The sequence below is a fragment of the Liolophura sinensis genome, chromosome 13, assembly GCF_032854445.1.
Source record: "Liolophura sinensis isolate JHLJ2023 chromosome 13, CUHK_Ljap_v2, whole genome shotgun sequence".
NCBI lineage: Eukaryota > Metazoa > Mollusca > Polyplacophora > Chitonida > Chitonidae > Liolophura > Liolophura sinensis.
In genome coordinates, this window is record NC_088307.1 from 28,890,785 (window position 1) to 28,913,425 (window position 22,641).

Here is a 22,641-nt window from a genome sequence, read left to right on the forward strand (position 1 = left end):
ACTCCGGCACGCAACCCCACGTTGTTTGGGCTTTGAAATGTGGAAATAGGGATGTGCAGCTTTTGATAATACTTTTGAATTCAACCTTTTTTTAACTGCACAGACAGTTTTGCAGTCTCTGTAGCAGAGGTGATTCATCGTCGCTGTGAAGGAGAGCTGAGACAGACTGCATTCTGGGATACGTCGACATCAATTTGGCGGGATTGAGACACCTTGCCTTCTTTGCTGGACTTGGTCGCCATCATCACATCTTACATGTATATGTCTTTACGTTGGGAATAAACAGAGAAGTGTAGTTGAAGATAATGTGCGGGCGCACTGCTTGGTAAATATCATGATCAGTGATACGAGCTTGAAATTGAGATTAGGCCTACATTTTTAAAATTTTTATGGTGTACATGTACATAAATATATCGAGTACCGTTTACTGCAATTGCTGACATGAGTCTATGCGCCATATTATATGTTCCGGGTATCTCTTGGAATGAGCTTAAGCTTCTTTCGATAAAATAGGCTCGCCCTTAATAAAATATGTCTGTATTTCAACAAGGTAAATTCTTCCTTCAAATTTGATGCGTTCTGACGTTTATTCAAAGATCTAGGTTGATAGGTGATCGAGAAATTTTAAGAGTTCAGCTGTCACACCAAGCAAGGACTGTGAACAGGTAGCTGCATGTGTATGGCTCAACTGATCTGACGATGTTCTAACATACCAAGCAGGACATGCTCAGTATGTTAGTACGTTGTTTAATCAGATGTTGGCTTCAGTGGTGGAGCTAGCAAACAGGGTGTCATTTAATTAATTTAATAATGTACCGGTAACAAGAACAGTTGTAGTGATAAATTTGATGAGGTCTGACTTACAAAATAACCATCAAAATATATACAAAAGCTCATTATTACCTACCTGTAGCAAACTGAAGACAGGTTGTCATAGCGATATGCTAAGTTTATCATGCATCTTCCAAAAAGATGACTGGAGTTGGAAACTCTTTCATGCACATGAATTCACCCATTATTAATCCCCTTCTGATTTTAACCTTGAATTCCTAATTGTCTTATCTTGTATCCTCACTAATGAGAGTAAAACTCATTGAATTACGAAACAAAAATATAAGCTCGAACAAATTCTCTGTGCAACCCAGTAAACGATGATGTGGTTATAAATGCTTCCTGGGGCTGGAGATCAAGTTAAACTCAACAAGGTTAAATAGTTATGCTGAATTTGCTGAACGTCACTTTTATTTTATCCTAATTCCCAGTACCCTTGATCCTGGAGAAGTTAGAAGGGCCTGCACCTACAGAGATGGCAATGGTAAAAGACGTCAGCCCACGTGGAGAGATGCCCCAGGGGGAAAACAGTATTACCCATCGCACAATGTTGCCCCTGGCTCTTACACGTAAGATATCACTGAAGGTTCAGCTGAGTTATCAAGTGAAAAATAAATAAAAACTTGGCCTACAAATCTATATGTCACATGTGGGACAGTTCACCAGTAACTTGCCAATGGTCAGTGGTATATCCCTTGTTCCACCACCCATTAAAGTGATCATGACCGCCATCCCGTTCTATAGCAGTAAAAAATTCTGTTGTCTTGTGTTAAACGTCAGTTAATCGATCAAGCAGTCAGTCAAGGAGAATTGTTTGTTATATTTCACTGCAGTCCAGTCATGCTGTCCCACAGACATTTCCAGGGCTCAGGGGAGGTAACTGTGGGACGTGTGCTGATGCCCATGCAGTGGGGTCTCGTCCCTTCTTGGCACAAGGGAGACCCCAAGTCTGTGATGTACAACATGAACAACTGTCGCAGCGATGGCATGTTGCAGAAAAAGAGCTTCAAGGGGCCCTTGGAGAAAGGAAGACGCTGTGTGGTTTTAGCCGATGGGTAAGTATTAAGAGAGCATGTGGTAAATTTTATCTCCTACGATTCAGACATGATTTTTTTCTGTTTTTAAGCAAAATTCCACTTTTTGTCTGGTCGATTCCTACTATTGTACTTGATTGCTCTATGCTGTGTTTCCAGTGAATGTCGCTATGATACAGGCTATCCCATTGGCTGTGTCTCTCCTGTGGACCAGTGAGTGAGCTTCTAACAGATTGTTGGATATGCCGCTTACATGCAACAATGCAATGGCCGTTTGACAGCTACAGCAAAGGTAGCGGTTCTGATTGGCTACAGAGGACAATTAAAACCGAAACTTATCTCAATCTAGTTGGAAGATTGCAACATAGTGCTATGAAAGGAGGCATGTGAAGACATTTTTGTAAACTGTTTCGATGGCTGTTAAGCATGATGGATCATGGGAAGCGGTAGGAATCGGGATGACTTTAAAACTGAAAGTTTACTTGTAAATGTGTTCTCATCTACACTGGAGTTTTGAAACGGAGGAAAGATTAAATTGTGACATTGAGTTTTGAAACGGAGGAAAGATTGAATTGTGACATGCTACTGTTGTCAAACATCACAACGATGTAGCAAATCCAGTACAAATACCAGGGTGTCTATCAGCTACAGGTGACTTCAGTCCTCTGTAGCTGAAGGCTTTGATCGAAAAATGGCTGATACTTTACTAATAGGGCCCATGCAAGGATTTAAAGTTCTCAGTGGATTACTTGATAACAAACCTCCAGCACCTCGACTTCTTAAAAAAAAAATTTCATGTCATCAGTAACCAGTCACATATAATTCTTCAAACAAAGACAATGATGCACTGTATATATCAGAACAACCTACATGTTAAAACTTATTGGCATGGTGCGTTTTTTTATTGTAAAGGCCTTTAAGATTTAGGAAAGCCTTTTCATTTCATTTTTACTACCTCTGTATGCCTAAAATAATCATGGCAGTAAAACATCTTATTTTGGGGGTAAAAAGTCCCATCTTCATGATGCCCTTCAGGGTTCGAAATTACCCTTGACTTGTTGGACATGTCCGGCAAAAAAATGGTGTTGTCCGGCAAAATTTTTATGCAGCACTGATAAGTGTCCGGTTGAATATTTGGCGATGAAAATTAGCACATACATAAAGCTTTGCTCTTTTGATGAGTTTCCCAAACTGGCGTTTAAGTCGATTGATAGCAGCGCCTTTTATTGTATAATAAACCGTCAAATTACTTCAAGACACCGCTTCATCGGAAAATCACGTTTCCATCAAATATACTTCCAGTACAAGACTTTCCTGTTTACGAAAATAGATTACTGTGTTTCTGTGGCTTTTCATTGGGCAAAGAGGCGCATGTGGCAACCTTAAGTTCACGGGGACAGGAGGGCGACACTAGCAATATTGTTGTGGTTGTCAGTGAAACGAAAAATATTGATCGCTCCAAACGACCGACCACATACTTACATTTGTTTACCGTAAGACGCGTCCTGCTTGTGCACAGTTATGCACAAGTGGAAGACAGCTAGATTCACCACATGTGAAAATTACAGTGACAGCAACAGGTCAGTTATTAAAACAGCTACATGTCAAAACTGTTCAAACTATCTTAACTATCTGTCTTATTTTGTCTGCCACCAGATGTTAAATAATTCTCAAAGAAGTTCTTCAGAAGTGTTCTAGAAATGTTTTGAAAAATTAAGCGTATGTGATCATGCATAAAAATTTGATGGAAAAGGAAAAAACAAACAAACTTGCTACATTCCTCACGGATAAGTTGTTTTCAAAAGAACGAAGTTAGTTTCAGTTTGTTAGGAGAAATATTTGTTTTCCTGTGTTGGAAAGACATTTCCTTAGTACATCTGACATGGTTTAAGAAAAATTATGTGGCAAAACAAAATCTTGCCATTGTTATTGGTTTTGTTGCCAACTCACCCTGACAAATCACTGCAGCCACCTGCCCAGAGCTTAGATATTGTGACACATGTAGCCGTTCTCAGATCCACATAAATGACTGCGAGCCTGTGTCAGTGGAGAAAAAATGCTTCATTTTAACACTTATGATGATTTCAAACTCTGAGTATTTCTGTCAGCGCCTGCCCACCTTAAGCCACACTAGCACTGAACATAACATGATTTCAAACTCTGAGTATTTCTGTCAGCGCCTGCCCACCTTCAGCCACACTAGCACTGAACATAACATGATTTCAAACTCTGAGTATTTCTGTCAGCGCCTGCCCACCTTAAGCCACACTAGCACTGAACATAACACTTAAGTTTTTGATGTCCCACCAGTCCTTCTGTGACACTTTCAGTGTTAGTGATCCACCAAATCTATAAGGGCAGGTTGTGGAAATGCCACAGTAGGACAGGAGAAGAGGCCAGCACCAAAAGTCACTCATACATCTCTTCTTACGGTAGGACAGGAGAGGAGGCCAGCACCAAAAGTCTCTGATACATCTCTTATTACGGTAGGACAGGAGAGGAGGCCAGCACCAAAAGTCTCTCATACATCTCTTGTTATGGTAGGACAGGAGAGGAGGCCGGCACCAAAAGTCTCTGATACATCTCTTGTTATGGTAGGGCAGGAGAGGAGGCCGGCACCAAAAGTCTCTGATACATCTCTTCTTACTGTAGGACAGGAGAGGAGGCCGGCACCAAAAGTCTCTGATACATCTCTTATTACGGTAGGACAGGAGAGGAGGCCGGCACCAAAAGTCTCTCATACATCTCTTATTACGGTAGGACAGGAGAGGAGGCCGGCACCAAAAGTCTCTCATACATCTCTTCTTACGGTAGGACAGGAGAGGAGGCCAGCACCAAAAGTCTCTGATACATCTCTTGTTATGGTAGGACAGGAGAGGAGGCCGGCACCAAAAGTCTCTGATACATCTCTTATTACGGTAGGACAGGACAGGAGAGGAGGCCAGCACCAAAAGTCTCTGATACATCTCTTATTACGGTAGGACAGGAGAGGAGGCCAGCACCAAAAGTCTCTGAATGACACTCTCTGCAATTTTTTCTTTTGCCGTGACTAAGCCATCACATATTGGCATTCACCTTTGGCATTTGCCAAATTGCCACGGTGAATTGTGTGAGTTGTGTCCTAGAGATAGAAATGTACATGTATGTAGAGTAGTCTGAAAGTCTAGCCATATTAATAAACAAATAAATATTGACTTGCGGAGTTGAGATTTGTCAGGATTTCATATGTAAATTCAAAATACATGTATCTCTTTATTTTTGTCGTGAAGGTTTTTCGAATGGAAAAGAGACAAATCTGAAAAACAGCCCTACTACATTTACTTCCCTCAGCCATCTTCAAAAAAGCTGGAAGGTGAGAAATGTGACATCAATGTAGATCTTAAAACAGAGGTCAAAGGTGAAGTCAAATCAGAGGTCGAAGTTGAAGTCAAACCAGATGTCAAAGTTGAAGTCAAACCAGAGGTCAAAGATGAAGTCAAATCAGATCAAGCCCAAAGCGGAGTGAAACTGGAGGTCAAAGGTGAAAATGATCAAGGTATAAAGAAAGAATTTGAAGAAGACAAGGATGACAATGTGAAAGTGGAGGAAGATTGTGGTGAAGGCTGTGATAATGGATCCAGCTGTCATGAAGAAGGTACAGTTGATTCTGACACGTCAGTCAAGGAAAATGTTTGGATAGTCATTTTAGTCTGATAAATTCCATTTTTGTTGCTGTGTGATACTGAAGTTAAAATTAAAATTAGAATGAAAAAAATGACATGAGAAATGATTGAAATTTTTTGTACATGTCATTAGTAAACTATTCCATCTGATGATGAAACAAGGTGTGGTGTAATTGCTAATATTTACTCGTATATATGCTGGCCGCCCTGTTACAAGAGAAATGTTCTTGAGTGTGGTATAAAGCACTAATCAGTAAATATATTTAAAGTACATGTACATGTTGCCAAGACCAAACAAAATGGATGTTTTATTTGATTTTGTGTCCCAGAATGGCAGGGTCCAAGGTTACTGACTATGGCTGGAGTTTTTGATGTCTGGAAACCAGCTGAGGTAAGTATCTCCATGGCAACATGGTAATGGTATTGCAGTCAAGCAATCTGTCACTCTTGGCAGTAAACTGGAAGGGTGTCTTTGTGGCGGAGTGGTGAGCTTACCAGTGAGCTTTTCTACTTGGTACTGACTTTTTCTGTGGCCTAATGGTTAGAGCGTCCGCCTCAAATTCGGGAGACCCGGGATCAAACCCTGGTCAGGTCATACCAAAGACTTAAGTTGGTGCACAGCACTGAGAGGTTAGAGCAAGGACACATGACAGGTTGACCCAGTGTAATCATCTGCACTAGCAGCATGGACTGGCCTTGCCACAAGAAGACACAGAATATGTACACGTTCCTAATGACTCCTCCTTGTCATCTGACTGAAAAATTGTTAAGTATGGCGTTAAACCCCAAGCATCCATTCATTAATTCCCCTGTGCATTGGTTGGTTTCCTCCCAGTCTAGAGCCCAGAGGAAGGCTCTGGAATGATGTGTTTAAATATATGCACTGTAAATCTCAAACCTTTTTAACATCTAAGGCTCTTCTTTTGATTGAATTTTTGTATGAAAATGACGCTGAAATGATTTGTTTGTGTCACCGAGACAAGTTTCTTGAACTGTGCAAACTGTTTTTCCACTTCTATAGTTCTCAAAGAATGTTTCAAGATATTGGTTGCAGAGGTGGTTAATTTATTTGATTTGATTGGTGTTTTACAACGTACTCAAGAATATTTTACTTATACGACGGCGGCCAGCATTATGGTGGGAGGGAAACCGAGCAGAGCCCAGGGGAAATCCACGACCGTCCACAGGTTGATGACAGACCTTCCCATGTATGCCACAGGTGGTTGAAAAGGTTGATAAATTAAGGTACATGGATATATATTATGGACATTTGCTGAAGGTGTTTCATGATGTCATTGAATTTCTTACCGAAAGCTCAGTCTGTAAATTTGAATGCCTGTACGGAGCAGATATGTTATGTGTTCCCCGCAGTCTGCAGAGCCTCTGTACAGTTACAGTATTATCACAGTGGATGCTTCTCCAGCCATGGCCTGGATCCACGACAGGATGCCTGTGAGTATGACCAAAGGAAAATAGAGCTCCACTCAATTACCTCTCATTAGTTAACTGTCATTTAAGTATTTGATTAGTGTTTTACGCCATGCTTAAGAATATTTCACTTATATGACGACTGCCAGCATTATGGTGGGAGAAAAAGAGACAGGACCCTGGGAGAAACCCGCAGTTGCTGACAGACCTTCCAACATCCGGCTGGAGAGGAAGCCAGCATGAGCTGGACTTTAACTCACACCGATTGCATTGGAGGGAGGCTCCTGGGTTATGGCACCCTAGTTAACTCTCATGGGTGGCTCATGGGTAATGGCATTACATTGGGCGCTAACCTATTCATGTCAGGGAGGCACCTAGTTAACTCTCATGGGTGGCTCATGGGTAATGGCACCACATTGGGCGCTAACCTATTCATGTCAGGGAGGCACCTAGTTAACTCCCATGGGTGGCTCATGGGTAATGGCACCACATTGGGCGCTAACCTATTCATGTCAGGGAGGCACCTAGTTAACTCTCATGGGTGGCTCCTGGGTTATGGCACCACGTTGACGTGCTATTCCACACGGTCAGGAAGGTCCCTAGTTAACTCCCATGGGTGGCTCATGGGTAATGGCACCACATTGGGTGCTAACCTATTCATGTCAGGGAGGCACCTAGTTAACTCTCATGGGTGGCTCATGGGTAATGGCACCACATTGGGCGCTAACCTATTCATGTCAGGGAGGCCCCTAGTTAACTCCCATGGGTGGCTCATGGGTAATGGCACCACATTGGGCGCTAACCTATTCATGTCAGGGAGGCACCTAGTTAACTCTCATGGGTGGCTCATGGGTAATGGCACCACATTGGGTGCTAACCTATTCATGTCAGGGAGGCACCTAGTTAACTCTCATGGGTGGCTCATGGGTAATGGCACCACATTGGGCGCTAACCTATTCATGTCAGGGAGGCACCTAGTTAACTCTGTTGTACGCTGTGAGAAGGTGGAACGTCTGAAAACGGAGAAAGGTCAATTTCAAGGTTAAAACATCAGATGAGGACCTATCTTGAAGACGAAAATGTGCTTTTTCGTGCACACCTTGACACTTGTGAGAAAACTACATTTATTTAATCAATTGTTTTTTGTTCAAACTGATTAGGAAAGCCCAGAATGCATGATATATGTTTTTTTTTTTCTTTTTTCTTTTTTTTTCTTTTTGTGGCTGCCTGGTGTGAGAAGTTTTAAAATTGTCTGAAACCCAACCAGAATACAACACACAGTTTTGTTGATCCTGGTCAGAAAAATAAATCTATCCAAAAACATTGAAAATCTGTTGACTTTTCCACAAGTCTCAAATTCAATGGTTGGTGTCATAGTTTTGTCTACATTCTTTTGACTAGAGAAGACTTGTTACTTTCTGGATTAACATAGATGGGTAGTCTTAAATTTAGATCTTGTTTGATCAATAATGCCTTTTCTGTCGGGTGAATTTAGGGGAGGGGGAAGGTGAATAACAAGACAAAAAAACCATATTGCTAGGTGAAAAATAGATTTGGGAGTTTCTTTTCAAAGGTCTGTCATTGGTCATTGTTTCTAGGCTTTGTTAATCAATGAGGAGGAGATAGAGCAGTGGCTGGAGTATGGGGAGGTCCCTCTGAAAAAGGTAAGTGGTTAGTAGGGTCTCCGGTTCATATCAAACTCTGCCCTATTTCTCATTTTCACCTACCACTAGTTAGGGAGAGGGATATTAGTGGAAAGAACATGTTGTCTTTGACAAGCCACAGTACCTTACTGAAGTTTACAGTACCTTACTGAAGTAAATATATCCTGAAAACATACCTTTCATGGTCATAAAGAAACATAAGTCATGAATAAACATCCCACAGGGCTGCTACAGTCATAAATGAATGGCCCACAGGGTTGCCACAGTCCTAAATAAATGGTCCACAGGGTTGCCACAGTCGAGAATAAACGTCCCACAGGGTTGCCACAGTCAAGAATAAACGTCCCACAGGGTTGCCACAGTCATAAATAAATGGTCCACAGGGTTGCCACAGTCGAAAATAAACGTCCCACAGGGTTGCCAGAGTCATGAATAAACGTCCCGCAGGGTTGCCACAGTCATGAATGAACACTCCACAAGATTGCCACAGTCGAAAATAAACGTCCCACAGGGTTGCCACAGTCATGAATAAATGTCTCGCAATGTTGCCACAGTCATGAATATACACTCCACAAGATTGCCACAGTCATGAATAAACATCCCACAGGGTTGCCACGGTCATGAATAAACGTCTCACAGGGTTGCCACAGTCATGAATAAATGTCTCGCAATGTTGCCACAGTCATGAATATACACTCCACAAGATTGCCACAGTCATGAATAAACATCCCACAGGGTTGCCACAGTCATGAATAAACGTCCCACAGGGTTGCCACAGTCATGAATAAATGTCTCGCAATGTTGCCACAGTCATGAATATACACTCCACAAGATTGCCACAGTCATGAATAAACGTCCCACAGCATTGCCACAGCCATGAATAAAGGTCACACAGCATTGCCACAGTCATGAATAAATGTCCTACAGCATTGCCACAGTCATGAATAAATGTCCCACACCATTGTCATGAATATATGTCCCATGGTGTTGCCACAGTCATGAATAAATGTCCCACAGCAAAATGTTAGGCAACTATTGCGGGATCACATTCACTATAATATGGGCGTCTGAAAAATGTTTTGCAAAAAATTCTTTTCAAAAGTAGTGAGAGTAGACAAATGGTAGAGAAAACTGAGGGGCTTATCATTTGTGAACCTCTATAAGTGCTTATGTATTCTGTAAGCTTCTAAAGGAAAGATGTGTCATTTGTGCCTCTGGAATATGTGGAGACAAGTAATAGGTAAATTAATGTTAACAAAGGTTATCTGACATTTTCCACAAGCTATGTGATACAGGACTTTTTACCTTAAATATATGTGGAAGGATTGAGGAATTAAGGCATGTGTAGGGTATGCTGTTTGAAGAGGGTCACGTTCACACTGACATGCACTTCCTTTACTTAATACTTGTGATATTTACATGCACAATATTACAAGATCAGTTAAAATGAATGTGGACTATTTTGTGTGGCTGCAGGCTGTAGAAGTGATCCGTCCTGTTGAGTGTGTACAGACTCACCCGGTGTCCACCATAGTTAATAACTCCAGGAACAAGTCACCTGACTGTGTAAGACCCATTGACCTCACGTAAGTTCGTGCGCAAGTGTTTTTTTATGTTTTCGTCTTCTTGACTTCTTCAAGAGAAATTAAAAAATCGGATAGTATTGGAGGATTACAGGGCAAAGTGAAAGGGAAAGACAACTCAAGAATTTTGGTGATGGAATTATAGAATAACATATTGCTTGCTGGTTGTCAAAAATAGAGCCTGTTTATGGCCATTAATCAAATTTTAACAAGTTTGTGAAATAATTAACCTATGCTTGTACATTGTATGTACACAGGTTAGCCATACGCAGGTGGACACATTTCTCAGTTGAGGTCTTACTTTTGGCCAATCATATTGCCACAATTCTTAATCTTCTGAATGATGGCTCTGATTAGCTGTTTCCTGTTTTCAGTATTGAGCCCAACCCAATGGATTTACCTTGAGCATTGGAAAGCTCAGGTGCATCAGCACTAGTCCATGTATGCAGTATCTGCCTGCATTACTTTTCACGTTACAGAATTTCATAGCATTTATATTACTTTTGATTTTCGTTTCTTTATGATTATAAACTTCACTTTTATTCTATGCACAAGTATTTGTGTTTCAGGCATGATTGTTAGGCAATCCTTAACCTGCCGGTAGTGGAAGACTTAACAGCTTCTGCTGGAGGATCCTTAGCCCTAATTGACAAATAAGTGCGCTTGATGAAATCCAGCTCTGGCTGGTGTTGATGTTGTTTTATGTCAAACTACTGCATCCTCCATCCAATAACATGTCAACTTAAACATCAATTACCAAAAGAGATATTGGACTTTCAATTCAGTTACGTGGCAAAGTGTGGTGTTTTTTATCAAACTCCTTGGTTTCCTATACCTCTAAATCAATAGCCACTATCAGAAAAGCTCAAAATTCAACCGTCTGTCCAAAATCAAGTCACCTTCCGAAAGTTTACTCCCAGATATTCACAAGAAATGGGGACCATCAAAGCTGTCAAATGAACCTGTAATCGAAGTGAACGAACCTTGAATCAGACATCAAACACTGATCATAGAGATACATTACATTCCTGCATGATAAAATGTTTTCTGTGTAAAATAATGACAAAAAGTTGATCAGACATCAAACACTGATCATAGAGATACATTACCTTCCTGCATGATAAAATGTTTTCTGTGTAAAACAATGATAAAAAGTTGATCAGGCATCAAAGGATACATGAAAAGTTACAATAAAATGAAGGCTATGATTTTAAAAAAATGAAGATACTTACAATAAAAAATAAAATACCGTTAATTACTGAATTCCTGACTTAGTGTATTGTCAGTGTGTATAAGAATCATTGTTAAATTAAGTGTTAGGGGTGATTTCTCAAAAATTACAGGATGTATTGAGCTCAGGGTTTTCTCGCATGTAGAGCACAGTAACATGTGGGGGATATTCCTTCATTGATTCGGTGGGTGCATACTGAACTCAGGGTTGGCACACATGTAGACCACAACAGCACGAGGGGAATATTCAGTATGATTCGGTGTGTGCATACTGAGCTCAGGGTTGGCACACATGTAGACCACAATAGTACGAGGGGGATATTCCATCGCTGATTCGGTGTGTGCATACTGAACTCAGGGTTGGCACACATGTAGACCACAATAGTACGAGGGGGATATTCCATCGCTGATTCGGTGTGTGCATACTGAACTCAGGGTTGGCACACATGTAGACCACAATAGTACGAGGGGGATATTCCATCACTGATTCGGTGTGTGCATACTGAACTCAGGGTTGGCACACATGTAGACCACAGTAGCATGAGGGGGATATTCCATCACTGATTCGGTGTGTGCATACTGAACTCAGGGTTGGCACACATGTTGACCACAGTAGCACGAGGGGGATATTCCATCACTGATTTGGTGTGTGCATACTGAACTCAGGGTTGGCACACATGTAGACCACAGTAGTACGAGGGGGATATTCCATCACTGATTTGGTGTGTGCATACTGAACTCAGGGTTGGCACACATGTAGACCACAATAGTACGAGGGGGATATTCCATCACTGATTTGGTGTGTGCATACTGAACTCGGGGTTGGCACACATGTAGACCACAATAGCACGAGGGGGATATTCCATCACTGATTCGGTGTGTGCATACTGAACTCGGGGTTGGCACACATGTTGACCACAATAGCACGAGGAGGATATTCCATCACTGATTCGGTGTGTGCATACTGAACTCAGGGTTGGCACACATGTAGACCACAATAGCATGAGGGGGATATTCAATCATTGATTCGGTGTGTGCATACTGAAGTCAGGATTGGCACATATGTTGCACGAGGGGGATATTCCATCATTGATTACGAAATAAAGACCAAGTATTTTATGTATCCTTTGAGGTACATTTGGTGTCGTACTCAAGTAATTGATGACCGTTTTCATGTGTTGATGACAGGAAGAAGAGTAAGCCGTCTGCCAGCAGCTCTTTCATGATGAACTGGCTAGCCAAAGGGAAGAAGGAATCTCCAGTGAAGAAATCAGATGATGGCCCTCCAGAGAAAAAATTGAAGATGGAACAGGCTTGATCAAGCAACTTGATAATCCTGCAGTATGTGGATTATATGACTTCATCATTCTGCGGAATGTGAATTTATGGCCGTGTTGTTTGCTGATCATCTGACTTTATGGCCCTGTGGTTTCTTAATCATGTGACTTTATGGCCATGTGGTTTGTCGATTTGACTTTTTGGCCACGTGTTGTGCTGATCATGTGACTTTATTGTCACCTGGTATGTTGATCGTGAGACTGTATGGCCATGTGGTTTGTTGATCATGTGACTTTATGGCCCTGTGGTTTCTTAATCATGTGACTTTATGGCCATGTGGTTTGTCGATTGGACTTTTTGGCCACGTGTTGTGCTGATCATGTGACTTTATTGTCACCTGGTATGTTGATCATGAGACTGTATGGCCATGTGGTTTGTTGATCATCTGACTTTATGGCCCTGTGGTTTCTTAATCATGTGACTTTATGGCCATGTGGTTTGTCAGTTTGACTTTATGGCCACACGGTATGTTGATCATGTGAATTTATGGCCATGTGGTTTGTTGATTATGTGACTTTGTGGCCCTGTGGTTTGTTGATCATGTGACTTTATGGCCATGTGGTTTGTCGATTTGACTTTTTGGCCACGTGTTATGTTGATCATGTGACTTTATTGTCACCTGGTATGTTGATCGTGAGACTGTATGGCTTTGTGGTTTGTTGATCATGTGACTTTGTGGCCCTTTGGTTTCTTAATCATGTGACTATATGGCCATGTGGTTTGTTGATTTGACTTTTTGGCCACGTGTTGTGCTGATCATGTGACTTTATTGTCACCTGGTATGTTGATCGTGAGACTGTATGGCCATGTGGTTTGTTGATCATGTGACTTTGTGGCCCTGTGGTTTCTTAATCATGTGACTTTATGGCCATGTGGTTTGTCGATTTGACTTTTTGGCCACGTGTTGTGTTGATCATGTGACTTTATTGTCACCTGGTATGTTGATCGTGAGACTGTATGGCTTTGTGGTTTGTTGATCACGTGACTTTGTGGCCGTGTGGTTTCTTAATCATGTGACTTTATGGCCATGTGGTTTGTCGATTTGACTTTTTGGCCACGTGTTGTGCAGATCATGTGACTTTATTGTCACCTGGTATGTTGATCGTGAGACTGTATGGCCATGTGGTTTGTTGATCATGTGACTTTGTGGCCCTGTGGTTTCTTAATCATGTGACTTTATGGCCATGTGGTTTGTCGATTTGACTTTTTGGCCACGTGTTATGCTGATCATGTGACTTTATTGTCACCCGGTATGTTGATCGTGAAACTGTATGGCTTTGTGCTTTGTTGATCATGTGACTTTGTGGCCCTGTGGTTTCTTAATCATATGACTTTATGGCCATATTATTTGTCGATTTGACTTTATGGCCATTTGTTATGTTGATCATGTGACTTTAGTGTCATGTGGTATGTTGATCGTGAGACTGTATGGCCATGTGGTTTGTTGATCATGTGACTGTGGCCGTGTGGTTTCTTAATCATGTTACTTTATGGCCATGTTATTTGTCGATTTGACTTTATGGCCATTTGTTATGTTGATCATGTGACTTTATTGTCATGTGGTATGTTGATCATGTATGCGACTCTTTGATCATGTGGCAGATGTCAAATTCTCAGTTGATTGCACACAGTTTTTGTTGAAGCAGAGATGGTCACATGATTTAGAAAAGAGGACGAAGTCAGCTAAATCTGAAATTACACCAAAAAGAGACAAAAGTCTCTACCTGCTTAAGTAAAAACAAGTGGCTCATGTTGCAACTGATTTGTAAAACAGACCAGGCAAAGAAATTTGCACGTTTCAGAAAGACACTGTAGCCTTGCACAGTATTTGCTTTTTTTTTTTTTTTTTTTGAAGTCCAGTTACTTGTTACGGTTAGATATTTTGCTGGTATATCTTGTAGATTATTGTTACTGTAGTTTGAACATTTACTTTTTTTTGTACAAGGCATTTATCTAGATATGTATGTATACAATAGCTCACGTTGTTACCAGGCATTTATCTAGATAACCATGTATGTATGTGTACAACAGCTCGCGTTAGTACCAGGCATTTATCTAGATAACCATGTATGTATGTGTACAACAGCTCACGTCAGTACCAGGCATTTATCTGGATATACATGTATGTGCATTGTATGTGTACAATAAGTCACTTTTGTTGATCAGATATGTTCATGAATGCATCAGACCACTCTGTTGTCTAGTAGTTTGTTTTTTTATTCAGGTGTACTTCAGTGCTATTTCAGATGTTTCATGCATATGACATTCACAGACATTAATAGTTTTCTGGATCCTAAATTATAAAAACATTGTGGTTTTAGAGTTTTAACTGTTTTGGTTCTTTTTATCTGGCTTGTGTGACTATTTTTATTTCATTGTGGATGTTCTCATTACCATAATGAAAGCCATTCTCTGCCTTTTGTTTTAAACATATTCTTGCCAAGATATGACTGAAATATTGCCGATGTGGCGTTCAGCCATAATTATTCATTTGTTTACATCATTTCTGGTAAATGACCTAAAATCTTGCCCCAAAAATGGTCTTCTGATAGATTCATATAATACTCAAGTACAAGTGGTGTAGAAACGAAAGGTTCATTTTGACTCAATACTTCAGAACTTTATTATGCCATTCTGATAAAATGCTGAAATATTGAGTCAGAATGAACCTTTTGTTCTTTTGAGTTACACTACGTGTGTATTACGTGAAATTGTCTTATTGCACATAATGCTGAATCTTACAATGAGTACTGTGTAAAACACGAATCAAATAAATACAATTAGTATGGCATCCTGCCTCCCAAACAAACCTCAGAATGCCTGTTAAAGATCATTATAATTATCAAAATTATTAAACTTCGTCATGGGTGAACCAGCCGATGATAATGGATTCACTTGGGGTCTCCGCAATTTCCTCCCACCATCATGTTGTCGGTCTTCATGAAAGTGAATTATTTTGAGTATGGTCGCAAAACACCAAACAAATAAATAGTTGTGGGTGAAATTTTGGGTCTTCTCCACACTTTCCATCACCCATCAAACTCACGGCTGCTCTGTGGGGTAAATATTCCTGACTGAGAGATCAACAACCAATCCATCTGTCCATCAATCTGTATTCTGAACTTGTTCCTAAATATCAAAATCTTAACAACTTCATCCACAGAAAAACAAAACATCATTCCTGATGTACATATAAAATGTGTATTGTTATACTTTATTATGTAATAAAGTTTTAGAATTTTAATTTCTGTGTTTAGTCTGAATATTGATGGGAATTTCTGTACATGCGTTTATTGTTGACGAGAACCTGCAGATCTAGATATTCATTGCTCAGCCTTTGGCAACTGTTCGTCTCTGAGAGTGGTACCAGAATTCATCGCTGTCATCTCATCGTTGCCATCTCTCATTGCTGCCATCCGTCATCTCTCAGCCTTTCGCGACTGTTCGTTTCTGAGAGTGGTACCAGAATTCATCGCTGTCATCTCATCGTTGCCATCTCTCATTGCTGCCATCCGTCATCTCTCAGCCTTTGGCGGCTGTTCGTCTCTGAAAGTGGTACCAGAATTTATCGCTGTCATCTCATCTTTGCCATCTCTAATTGCCGCCATCTCTCATTGCTGCCATTGCCGCCATTGCCGTCATCTCTCAGCCTGTGGAGACTGTTTCTTTATGAGGTGTACAAGGTCATCAAACTTGTCCTCATCAATTGCTTGTCGGATGGTGTGGAAAAACTCAAAGTAGTGATGAAAATTATGGCTGCAAGAGAAAGACGAGAAAGGTTGATTTGTTTGTTTATTTGATTGCAGTTTATGCCATCTCAAGAACATTTCAATTATATAGGGGCAGCCCGCATTACAATGAGAGGAAATTGCACAGATCAAGCCTGGTGGAAATCCACAACCATCTGCAGGTTGCTGCAGACCTCCCCACTAAGGACTGGAGAGGAAACCAGCATGGACTACGCTTGAACTCGCAGGAATCGCATTATACATCATATGGATACTGAACAAAAATGTGAAACCAATCATGGGTTATTTCCAAACCTTTTTTGCCATTATTTGCCATGAGTTTGGGTTAGGAGTGATGCCATGAAGAGTTTTTCATTTTTTGCAAGCAATAGTTAAACAACTGGGACTGTAATAATTAAATTCCAGTTGATATAATGATAATATATTGTGAAATTTAATCTTTCTGCCCCCAGCCCCAATTTCCCAAAATATTGCAGCCGGAAACAAGAAATTAAGTCGTTGGCATTAGCACTCTGTATAATTACATGTAACAGCTTACATCATGAGAAGAACGCTGGCCAGCAGTTCTGAGGTGTTGAGTAGATGATGGATGTACGACCGAGCGAATGTCTGACAACAGTAACACTGACAGGAAGGTAACACAGGTCTCGAGTCCTCGCGGTACCTGACAAACAGACAACAGTAACACTGACAGGAGGGTAGCACAGGTCTCAAGTCCTCACAGTACCTGACAAACAGACAACAGTAACACTGACAGGAGGGTAACACAGGTCTCACGGTACCTAACAAACAGACAACAGTAACGCTGGCAGGAGGCTAGCACAGGTCTCAAGTCCTCACGGTACCTGACAAACAGACAACAGTAACGCTGACAGGAGGGTAAGACATGTCCCAAGTCCTCACAGTACCTGACAAATAGACAACAGTAACACTGACAGGAGGGTAATACACAGGGCAGCCCTTATGTACTTGGCCAATCACTGGTGCTGAAAGCGTCATAAAACCTATTAGCTCTCGATTGTCAGTGTGGTTTCTTATAGTGGATAGACAGATATCAGAGCATTAAATTGGATTTTGTGATTAGTTTATGTGTTAAACTGGTGCAATGTTTGAACCAGACATTTATCAACAGGGAACTGAGATCGGCTGCCTGTGTCACAATGAGTACATGTTGGGCAGGATCCCGCAGTAACTTGTCAGGGCAAGCTGGTAAGAAAACGATCTCGGGAGAGTCATTGTTTGAAGAGAAATATTGTGACTTTGCATCATTTTTCCTGAGCAAAGTCAGATTTATTAAGAAAATCTGAATGAAAGGGTCTGTTATCACTCAGAAGGTCCTGTGGCGTTTGGTAAATCCCCTGAACTCAGTACAGTCAGCTAGGCCTGATGCTTACACCCATACAGTTGAGGACTTCTAAAACACACTGCTTGTGTCCATGAAGATCTCTTTGACTGAGTACCAAACCAAACATCGGCCCTTTGAGCACGGAACAGAGCTGATACTCTCTGGTTGGGTATCAGGCGTTTTTGTTTGTATTTTCTCATTGTCATATTGTTGAATACCGATGGTATGGGAGAGCTCCTAGGTTTTGTGACGTCACTCTAATATCTATAACATGGCAAATGGTGTCACCAAATAAGTGGTTAGATGCTGACTTTGCTATTATTTTGTTGATAGACAGTGTAGAATTTTTAAATATTTTTAGAACATTTCAGGAATACTGCTTTATTAATTCAGCTTTAGTGGCTGACTTTATGTTCACTTGAACAGACTTGCTAAGCACTCACCTTTTATCTTTAAGGTCAATTGTAAAACTTGCCCCAGTATATGTTTTTTCCTTGGTTTCCTCAGTTATCTCCCCTGATATGCCATGGCAGCTCTTGCTACTGCTGAACTTAAAATCAAACACTTGGGCTTCCCCTCTTTCGGTGACAATGTAGGGATACTTTTGCTATGTTAAGAAAATCTTAAACTTGTCAGGCTGTTGTATTTAAATGCATTAATGACTACACACCACAATGAATGGTAACCATGAATGAATGGTAAAAGAAGAACAAAGCTTTCACTCAAGTCAAACTTTTCCACTAAAAGTAGAGTTGAAGTTTATTTGGATTACTTTGTTGGTATCGGCAAAATGCTGTACTAAATAATAACTGACCTTCTACAATAGCAATCAATGTAGTGGAGGAAACCAGTTCCTATATGCAGATTAAACCACTGACCTTTGGCAAGTAACTGACAAACTTTTTCACTTGTAACAGAGATTTCACCAACTGTGCATGCTCAAAACAACCACCATAATGGTGGAAGACAAGTGTCTGTGATATCCAGAGGACTTCGCGAAAGACCGCCTAAAAATCCCCTCAACCTGCGCTGTCACTTTTACCCGTTGCCAAGCAACTAGAGCAGTACAGGCAGGAGAGTTTAGAAAATTCCCATCACCAAGGCGTCTGTTCTGGAATATCTGCGGAGGGATATAAGCTGTCCAGTAAGTCAACCAACAGCGCGAACACAGAAGAAATGTGTGTACCGTATGATATCCTCTGAACTTCATGCAAGACCACCCCAATGGCCTTCGTCATCGTTGTGGACACAGAGCAACAGTATGTATAGTGACTATCATGGCATATGCATAGAAGGATATGAGCTGTCAAGGATGTCCACCCCACAGCTGACCGCTGACAAGACGTGGTCAGGTCTCCAGCCACCCTGCATTAGGCGAGGACGGTCAGCAGATAATGCAGACTGAAAGCAGATTGGGAGAAGCACATGTTTGTACGTGTATAGATACATGGGAGGAGCACTCCAGGTTTAGCCACTGACTGCTACTGGCGGGTACCCAAGAAATCTCCTGAATTAAAGCCGTGGCCAAGGAAACAAGACGTGAAAAATGCGACCTCAATGGTCAACGCCCAGACCATCACAACGAGTCAGTGGTTTAACTATCGGAGCCACCAAGGTGGGATTCCTTCTGATTCATCTCCAAAATCAAATATATCTGATGGAAAAATCACAGATGTTCCAAAACTCACATCATGTCAAGATTTTATAATAAAAACAATGCAATAATCTAAATCTGATATTCTACTTTCTAAACAAACTTACCACAGTTTTCTGCAAAATATCTTTGATCTCATCAAATTCAAAATCTTCTGTTTTTGGTCCAAAATTCTGAAACCCTTCAATAGAAAACCCTGGAATGAACAAAAAAAGTTATATTCTGTTTACACTCTCAAATGTTAAAGTGCAAGTAAGAAGGAGAAAGAGAGAGAGAGGAGAGATAGATAGAGATGGGGAGAGAGAGGGAGACAGACAGACAGAGGGAGACAGGTACAGAGAGACAGACAGAGAGATAGATGGAGGCAGACAGAGACAGGGAGAGAGGTGGGGAGACAGACGAACATGCAACTCCACATTCCCATAATAATCCTATACCTTACCTTGAACTGGCCTAGAAGAAGTTTCCTTTGCTGATTTCAGTCTTTCCTCTATCTGATACCCCCCTTCTATAGCTCCAAATATGGCAGCATTTTTCAACACCTGTAAATAGAAATCTAACAAGCCTGAGTACAATAATCTGACAGGAGATATGACTTGTAATCAGCACTTAGGTGTATAACCTACATGTACCAGTTTTATAACAAATATATTTGTCCCTTAGCTTAGACCTCTTTTCCACTTGAGACTACTAGCTCCCCAGCAGTAAGGTCACCAGTTCAAATCCAGTTCTGGCTGGCTAAGCTGCTGCATTGTTCAGGCACTTTGTCAGGTGTCAGTCCATTTGTTTCTTCATTGCTCATCTCATTTTCCTTCAGCTATAAACCTGACATTCATTCAATTACTGACGCATTCTTGAATGACATCATTCATATTTATAAGCAAATATAAATCCATAATATTTTCTTCTAAAATAATTTCTGCATGAAATTTCATCCATTAAATTAAGTACTTTAGTACTCAGTAATCAACAGAGGAGTTTCCAGTTCAAGCTCTTTTGTCAGTGAAGGTAAAAACAGTCCTACTGTATCATGTGACTTGTCCGAAATGTTAGGCAACCTTCACTGATATTTGTCTACAGATCACCTGTCTCTTCGTGTTTCTCAAGCACAAATGAAAACTCTGTATTACGTGAACTTCTGAAGCTCACAGTCTTTCGGTTCCTGTATTTTAGTCATCATTGGCTCACTCTAAGTAGCTTTTTGTGAAACTTTTTCAGATGCCCATGTTACAGTAAATGTGAACAAATATAGTTGCCTAACATTTTTGACACGTCACATGATACAGTAGGATGTTTTTTACTTTTAGAGATAAAAGAGTTTAAACTCGAAACCCCTCGTACTGACTACAAATTTATTTATTTATTTGATTGGTGTTTTATGCCGTACTCAAGAACATTTCACTTATATGACGGCGGACAGCATTATGATGGCAGTCAACCTGAACTGACTACAAATGTTTTAAGTCAGAAATAGAGGAAAACATCACTGTTAAGCCATATGTCTGTTTTCTGGAATTCATTTTCCTTGGGAACCCTTTTCATATGTATGACAAAATGCTCTTTGAAAATACCTAATGGCATCAGCTGGACTTCTTCTAAAAAGATCAACTTCAAACTCTCAGAAATCAACATCATATCTCTTAAACAAACAGGTTTTCAGAACTATATTAGTCCTGCACTTAAGTTTTAATTTTAGTCTGACTTGTAATATTTGTTTGTTTGAGATTATAATATAACTGTAGAAACAGACAAAGTTGTAACTTCTATTTTCTTTTTTTAACTTATTTTCTTTTAACAGTATCCTCTAGAGTATGGCGTAAAACCCAAATAAAAAAACAAAACAATAAAATTGATAAATTTTAACAGTAAATAATCCTTTTCATCAAACCTCTGAATTCTGATGTCTCTCCAAACACTCGTCCAAAAAACTGAGAGTCCTGTGGATGGACTTCTGCAGCCTTTTCCTGGTCGTGGTTTTTCCCACGTCTCCGTCTGACAAAGCCTGGTAAACATCTGGCTGAAAAGCTTCCTGTATGTCCATGTAGTGATCAGGCTCCAGCTGAAAATAGATCCAAACTCAAATCACTGATTTTCTCCAGGTTTTTCAAAACACAAAATTCACATTTTCAATTCACAACGTACATACATACATTATGTGCCTATGTCATTCTCAATCTAAAGGTTTTTTCAGGCCCCAAAACAAAAACTCCTTATTTTTCAGGTTTTTCATGTCTGGGACAATTTTCTTCGAGTTGTGTGAGCCCTGTGAAATGTAAGTCTATGTACAATATCATGATTAAGATGAGTTCCATATAATTTTTCACTTCTTGGATGCTTTGAAATCAAATTCAATTCCATATACTTTTCGACTGTTATACTTGATGGAATCGACATTATTTTCCCATCATGCTTTGCAGCTGGACTGATGTTTAACGACACCACCAAGTATGGTATACCTCAAGTGAGTGATTTCTTACCCTGTGCATAATCCTGGCTGCTAGTATAAGTGAAATATTCTTGAGCATGGCATAAAACTCCACTGAAATAAATATTACACCCTACCCTGTATTTTCCCCCTTTTGCCCACACCGCCACACTCTGTTTATCGTTATACCCCTGGGGCAGTTCCATGGCTGAGTCTTGTATGGTTGAGAAAACAATGGATCCCTGAAACAGAAGAAAACAACAACATCAGCTGCAAATCATTTGTTTTCACGAACAAATCTCACCAGGCTGATCAGACAACTGTGCTTGACTTTCTCCACTCATAAAAGTGACCTCCCATCAAGAAATCTGTGCTCATACCTCAACCTGGTTTCTCCAACCATAAAAGTGACCTCCCATCAAGAAATCTGTGCTCATACCTCAACCTGGTTTTCTCCAACCATAAAAGTGACCTCCCATCAAGAAATCTGTGCTCATACCTCAACCTGGTTTCTCCAACCATAAAAGTGACCTCCCATCAAGAAATCTGTGCTCATACCTCAACCTGGTTTCTCCAACCATAAAAGTTACCTCCCATCAAGAAATCTGTGCTCATACCTCAACCTGGTTTCTCCAACCATAAAACCATTTAAATATGTTTGAATCAGTCATTCAACCTCAATCAACACAACACAACAA

At 40.5% G+C, this 22,641-nt stretch overlaps 2 protein-coding genes across 2 annotated transcripts; one reads left to right on the forward strand and one right to left on the reverse strand.

Moving 5' to 3' along the window:
• Nucleotides 1–230: 230 nt before the first annotated feature.
• Nucleotides 231–16,014, forward strand: LOC135480524 (abasic site processing protein HMCES-like). The gene is made up of 9 exons (XM_064760376.1): nucleotides 231–325; nucleotides 1,263–1,400; nucleotides 1,665–1,886; nucleotides 5,135–5,499; nucleotides 5,857–5,918; nucleotides 6,899–6,979; nucleotides 8,554–8,619; nucleotides 10,096–10,205; nucleotides 12,621–16,014. The coding sequence occupies exons 1-9, from the start codon at nucleotides 306–308 to the stop codon at nucleotides 12,748–12,750; spliced, it is 1,194 nt and encodes a 397-aa protein (XP_064616446.1). The 5' UTR covers nucleotides 231–305; the 3' UTR covers nucleotides 12,751–16,014.
• On the reverse strand, nucleotides 15,953–22,182 carry LOC135480525 (queuine tRNA-ribosyltransferase accessory subunit 2-like). The gene is made up of 8 exons (XM_064760377.1): nucleotides 22,081–22,182; nucleotides 21,407–21,577; nucleotides 19,961–20,060; nucleotides 19,626–19,714; nucleotides 19,165–19,265; nucleotides 18,308–18,466; nucleotides 17,058–17,183; nucleotides 15,953–16,526 (listed from the first exon to the last, which is right to left on the reverse strand). Exons 1-8 carry the CDS (start codon nucleotides 22,147–22,149, stop codon nucleotides 16,409–16,411), a joined length of 933 nt encoding a protein of 310 aa, XP_064616447.1. The 5' UTR covers nucleotides 22,150–22,182; the 3' UTR covers nucleotides 15,953–16,408.
• Between the last annotated feature and the right edge of the window lie 459 nt (nucleotides 22,183–22,641).

Bases quoted from the DNA above. Each gene is read 5' to 3' on its own strand.
- LOC135480524 (XM_064760376.1), top strand. From the start codon at position 306: ATGTGCGGGCGCACTGCTTG. The intron at 1,401-1,664 runs GTAAGATATCAC...ATTTCACTGCAG, and splicing joins GTTGCCCCTGGCTCTTACAC to TCCAGTCATGCTGTCCCACA. The intron at 6,980-8,553 runs GTGAGTATGACC...CATTGTTTCTAG, and splicing joins GGATCCACGACAGGATGCCT to GCTTTGTTAATCAATGAGGA.
- LOC135480525 (XM_064760377.1), bottom strand. From the start codon at position 22,149: ATGGAACTGCCCCAGGGGTATAACGATAAACAGAGTGTGGCGGTGTGG. The intron at 18,467-19,164 runs ATATCCTTCTAT...AACATAGCAAAA, and splicing joins GTGGACATCCTTGACAGCTC to GTATCCCTACATTGTCACCG. The intron at 16,527-17,057 runs GTAAGCTGTTAC...TTTCTCTTGCAG, and splicing joins GCCAGCGTTCTTCTCATGAT to CCATAATTTTCATCACTACT.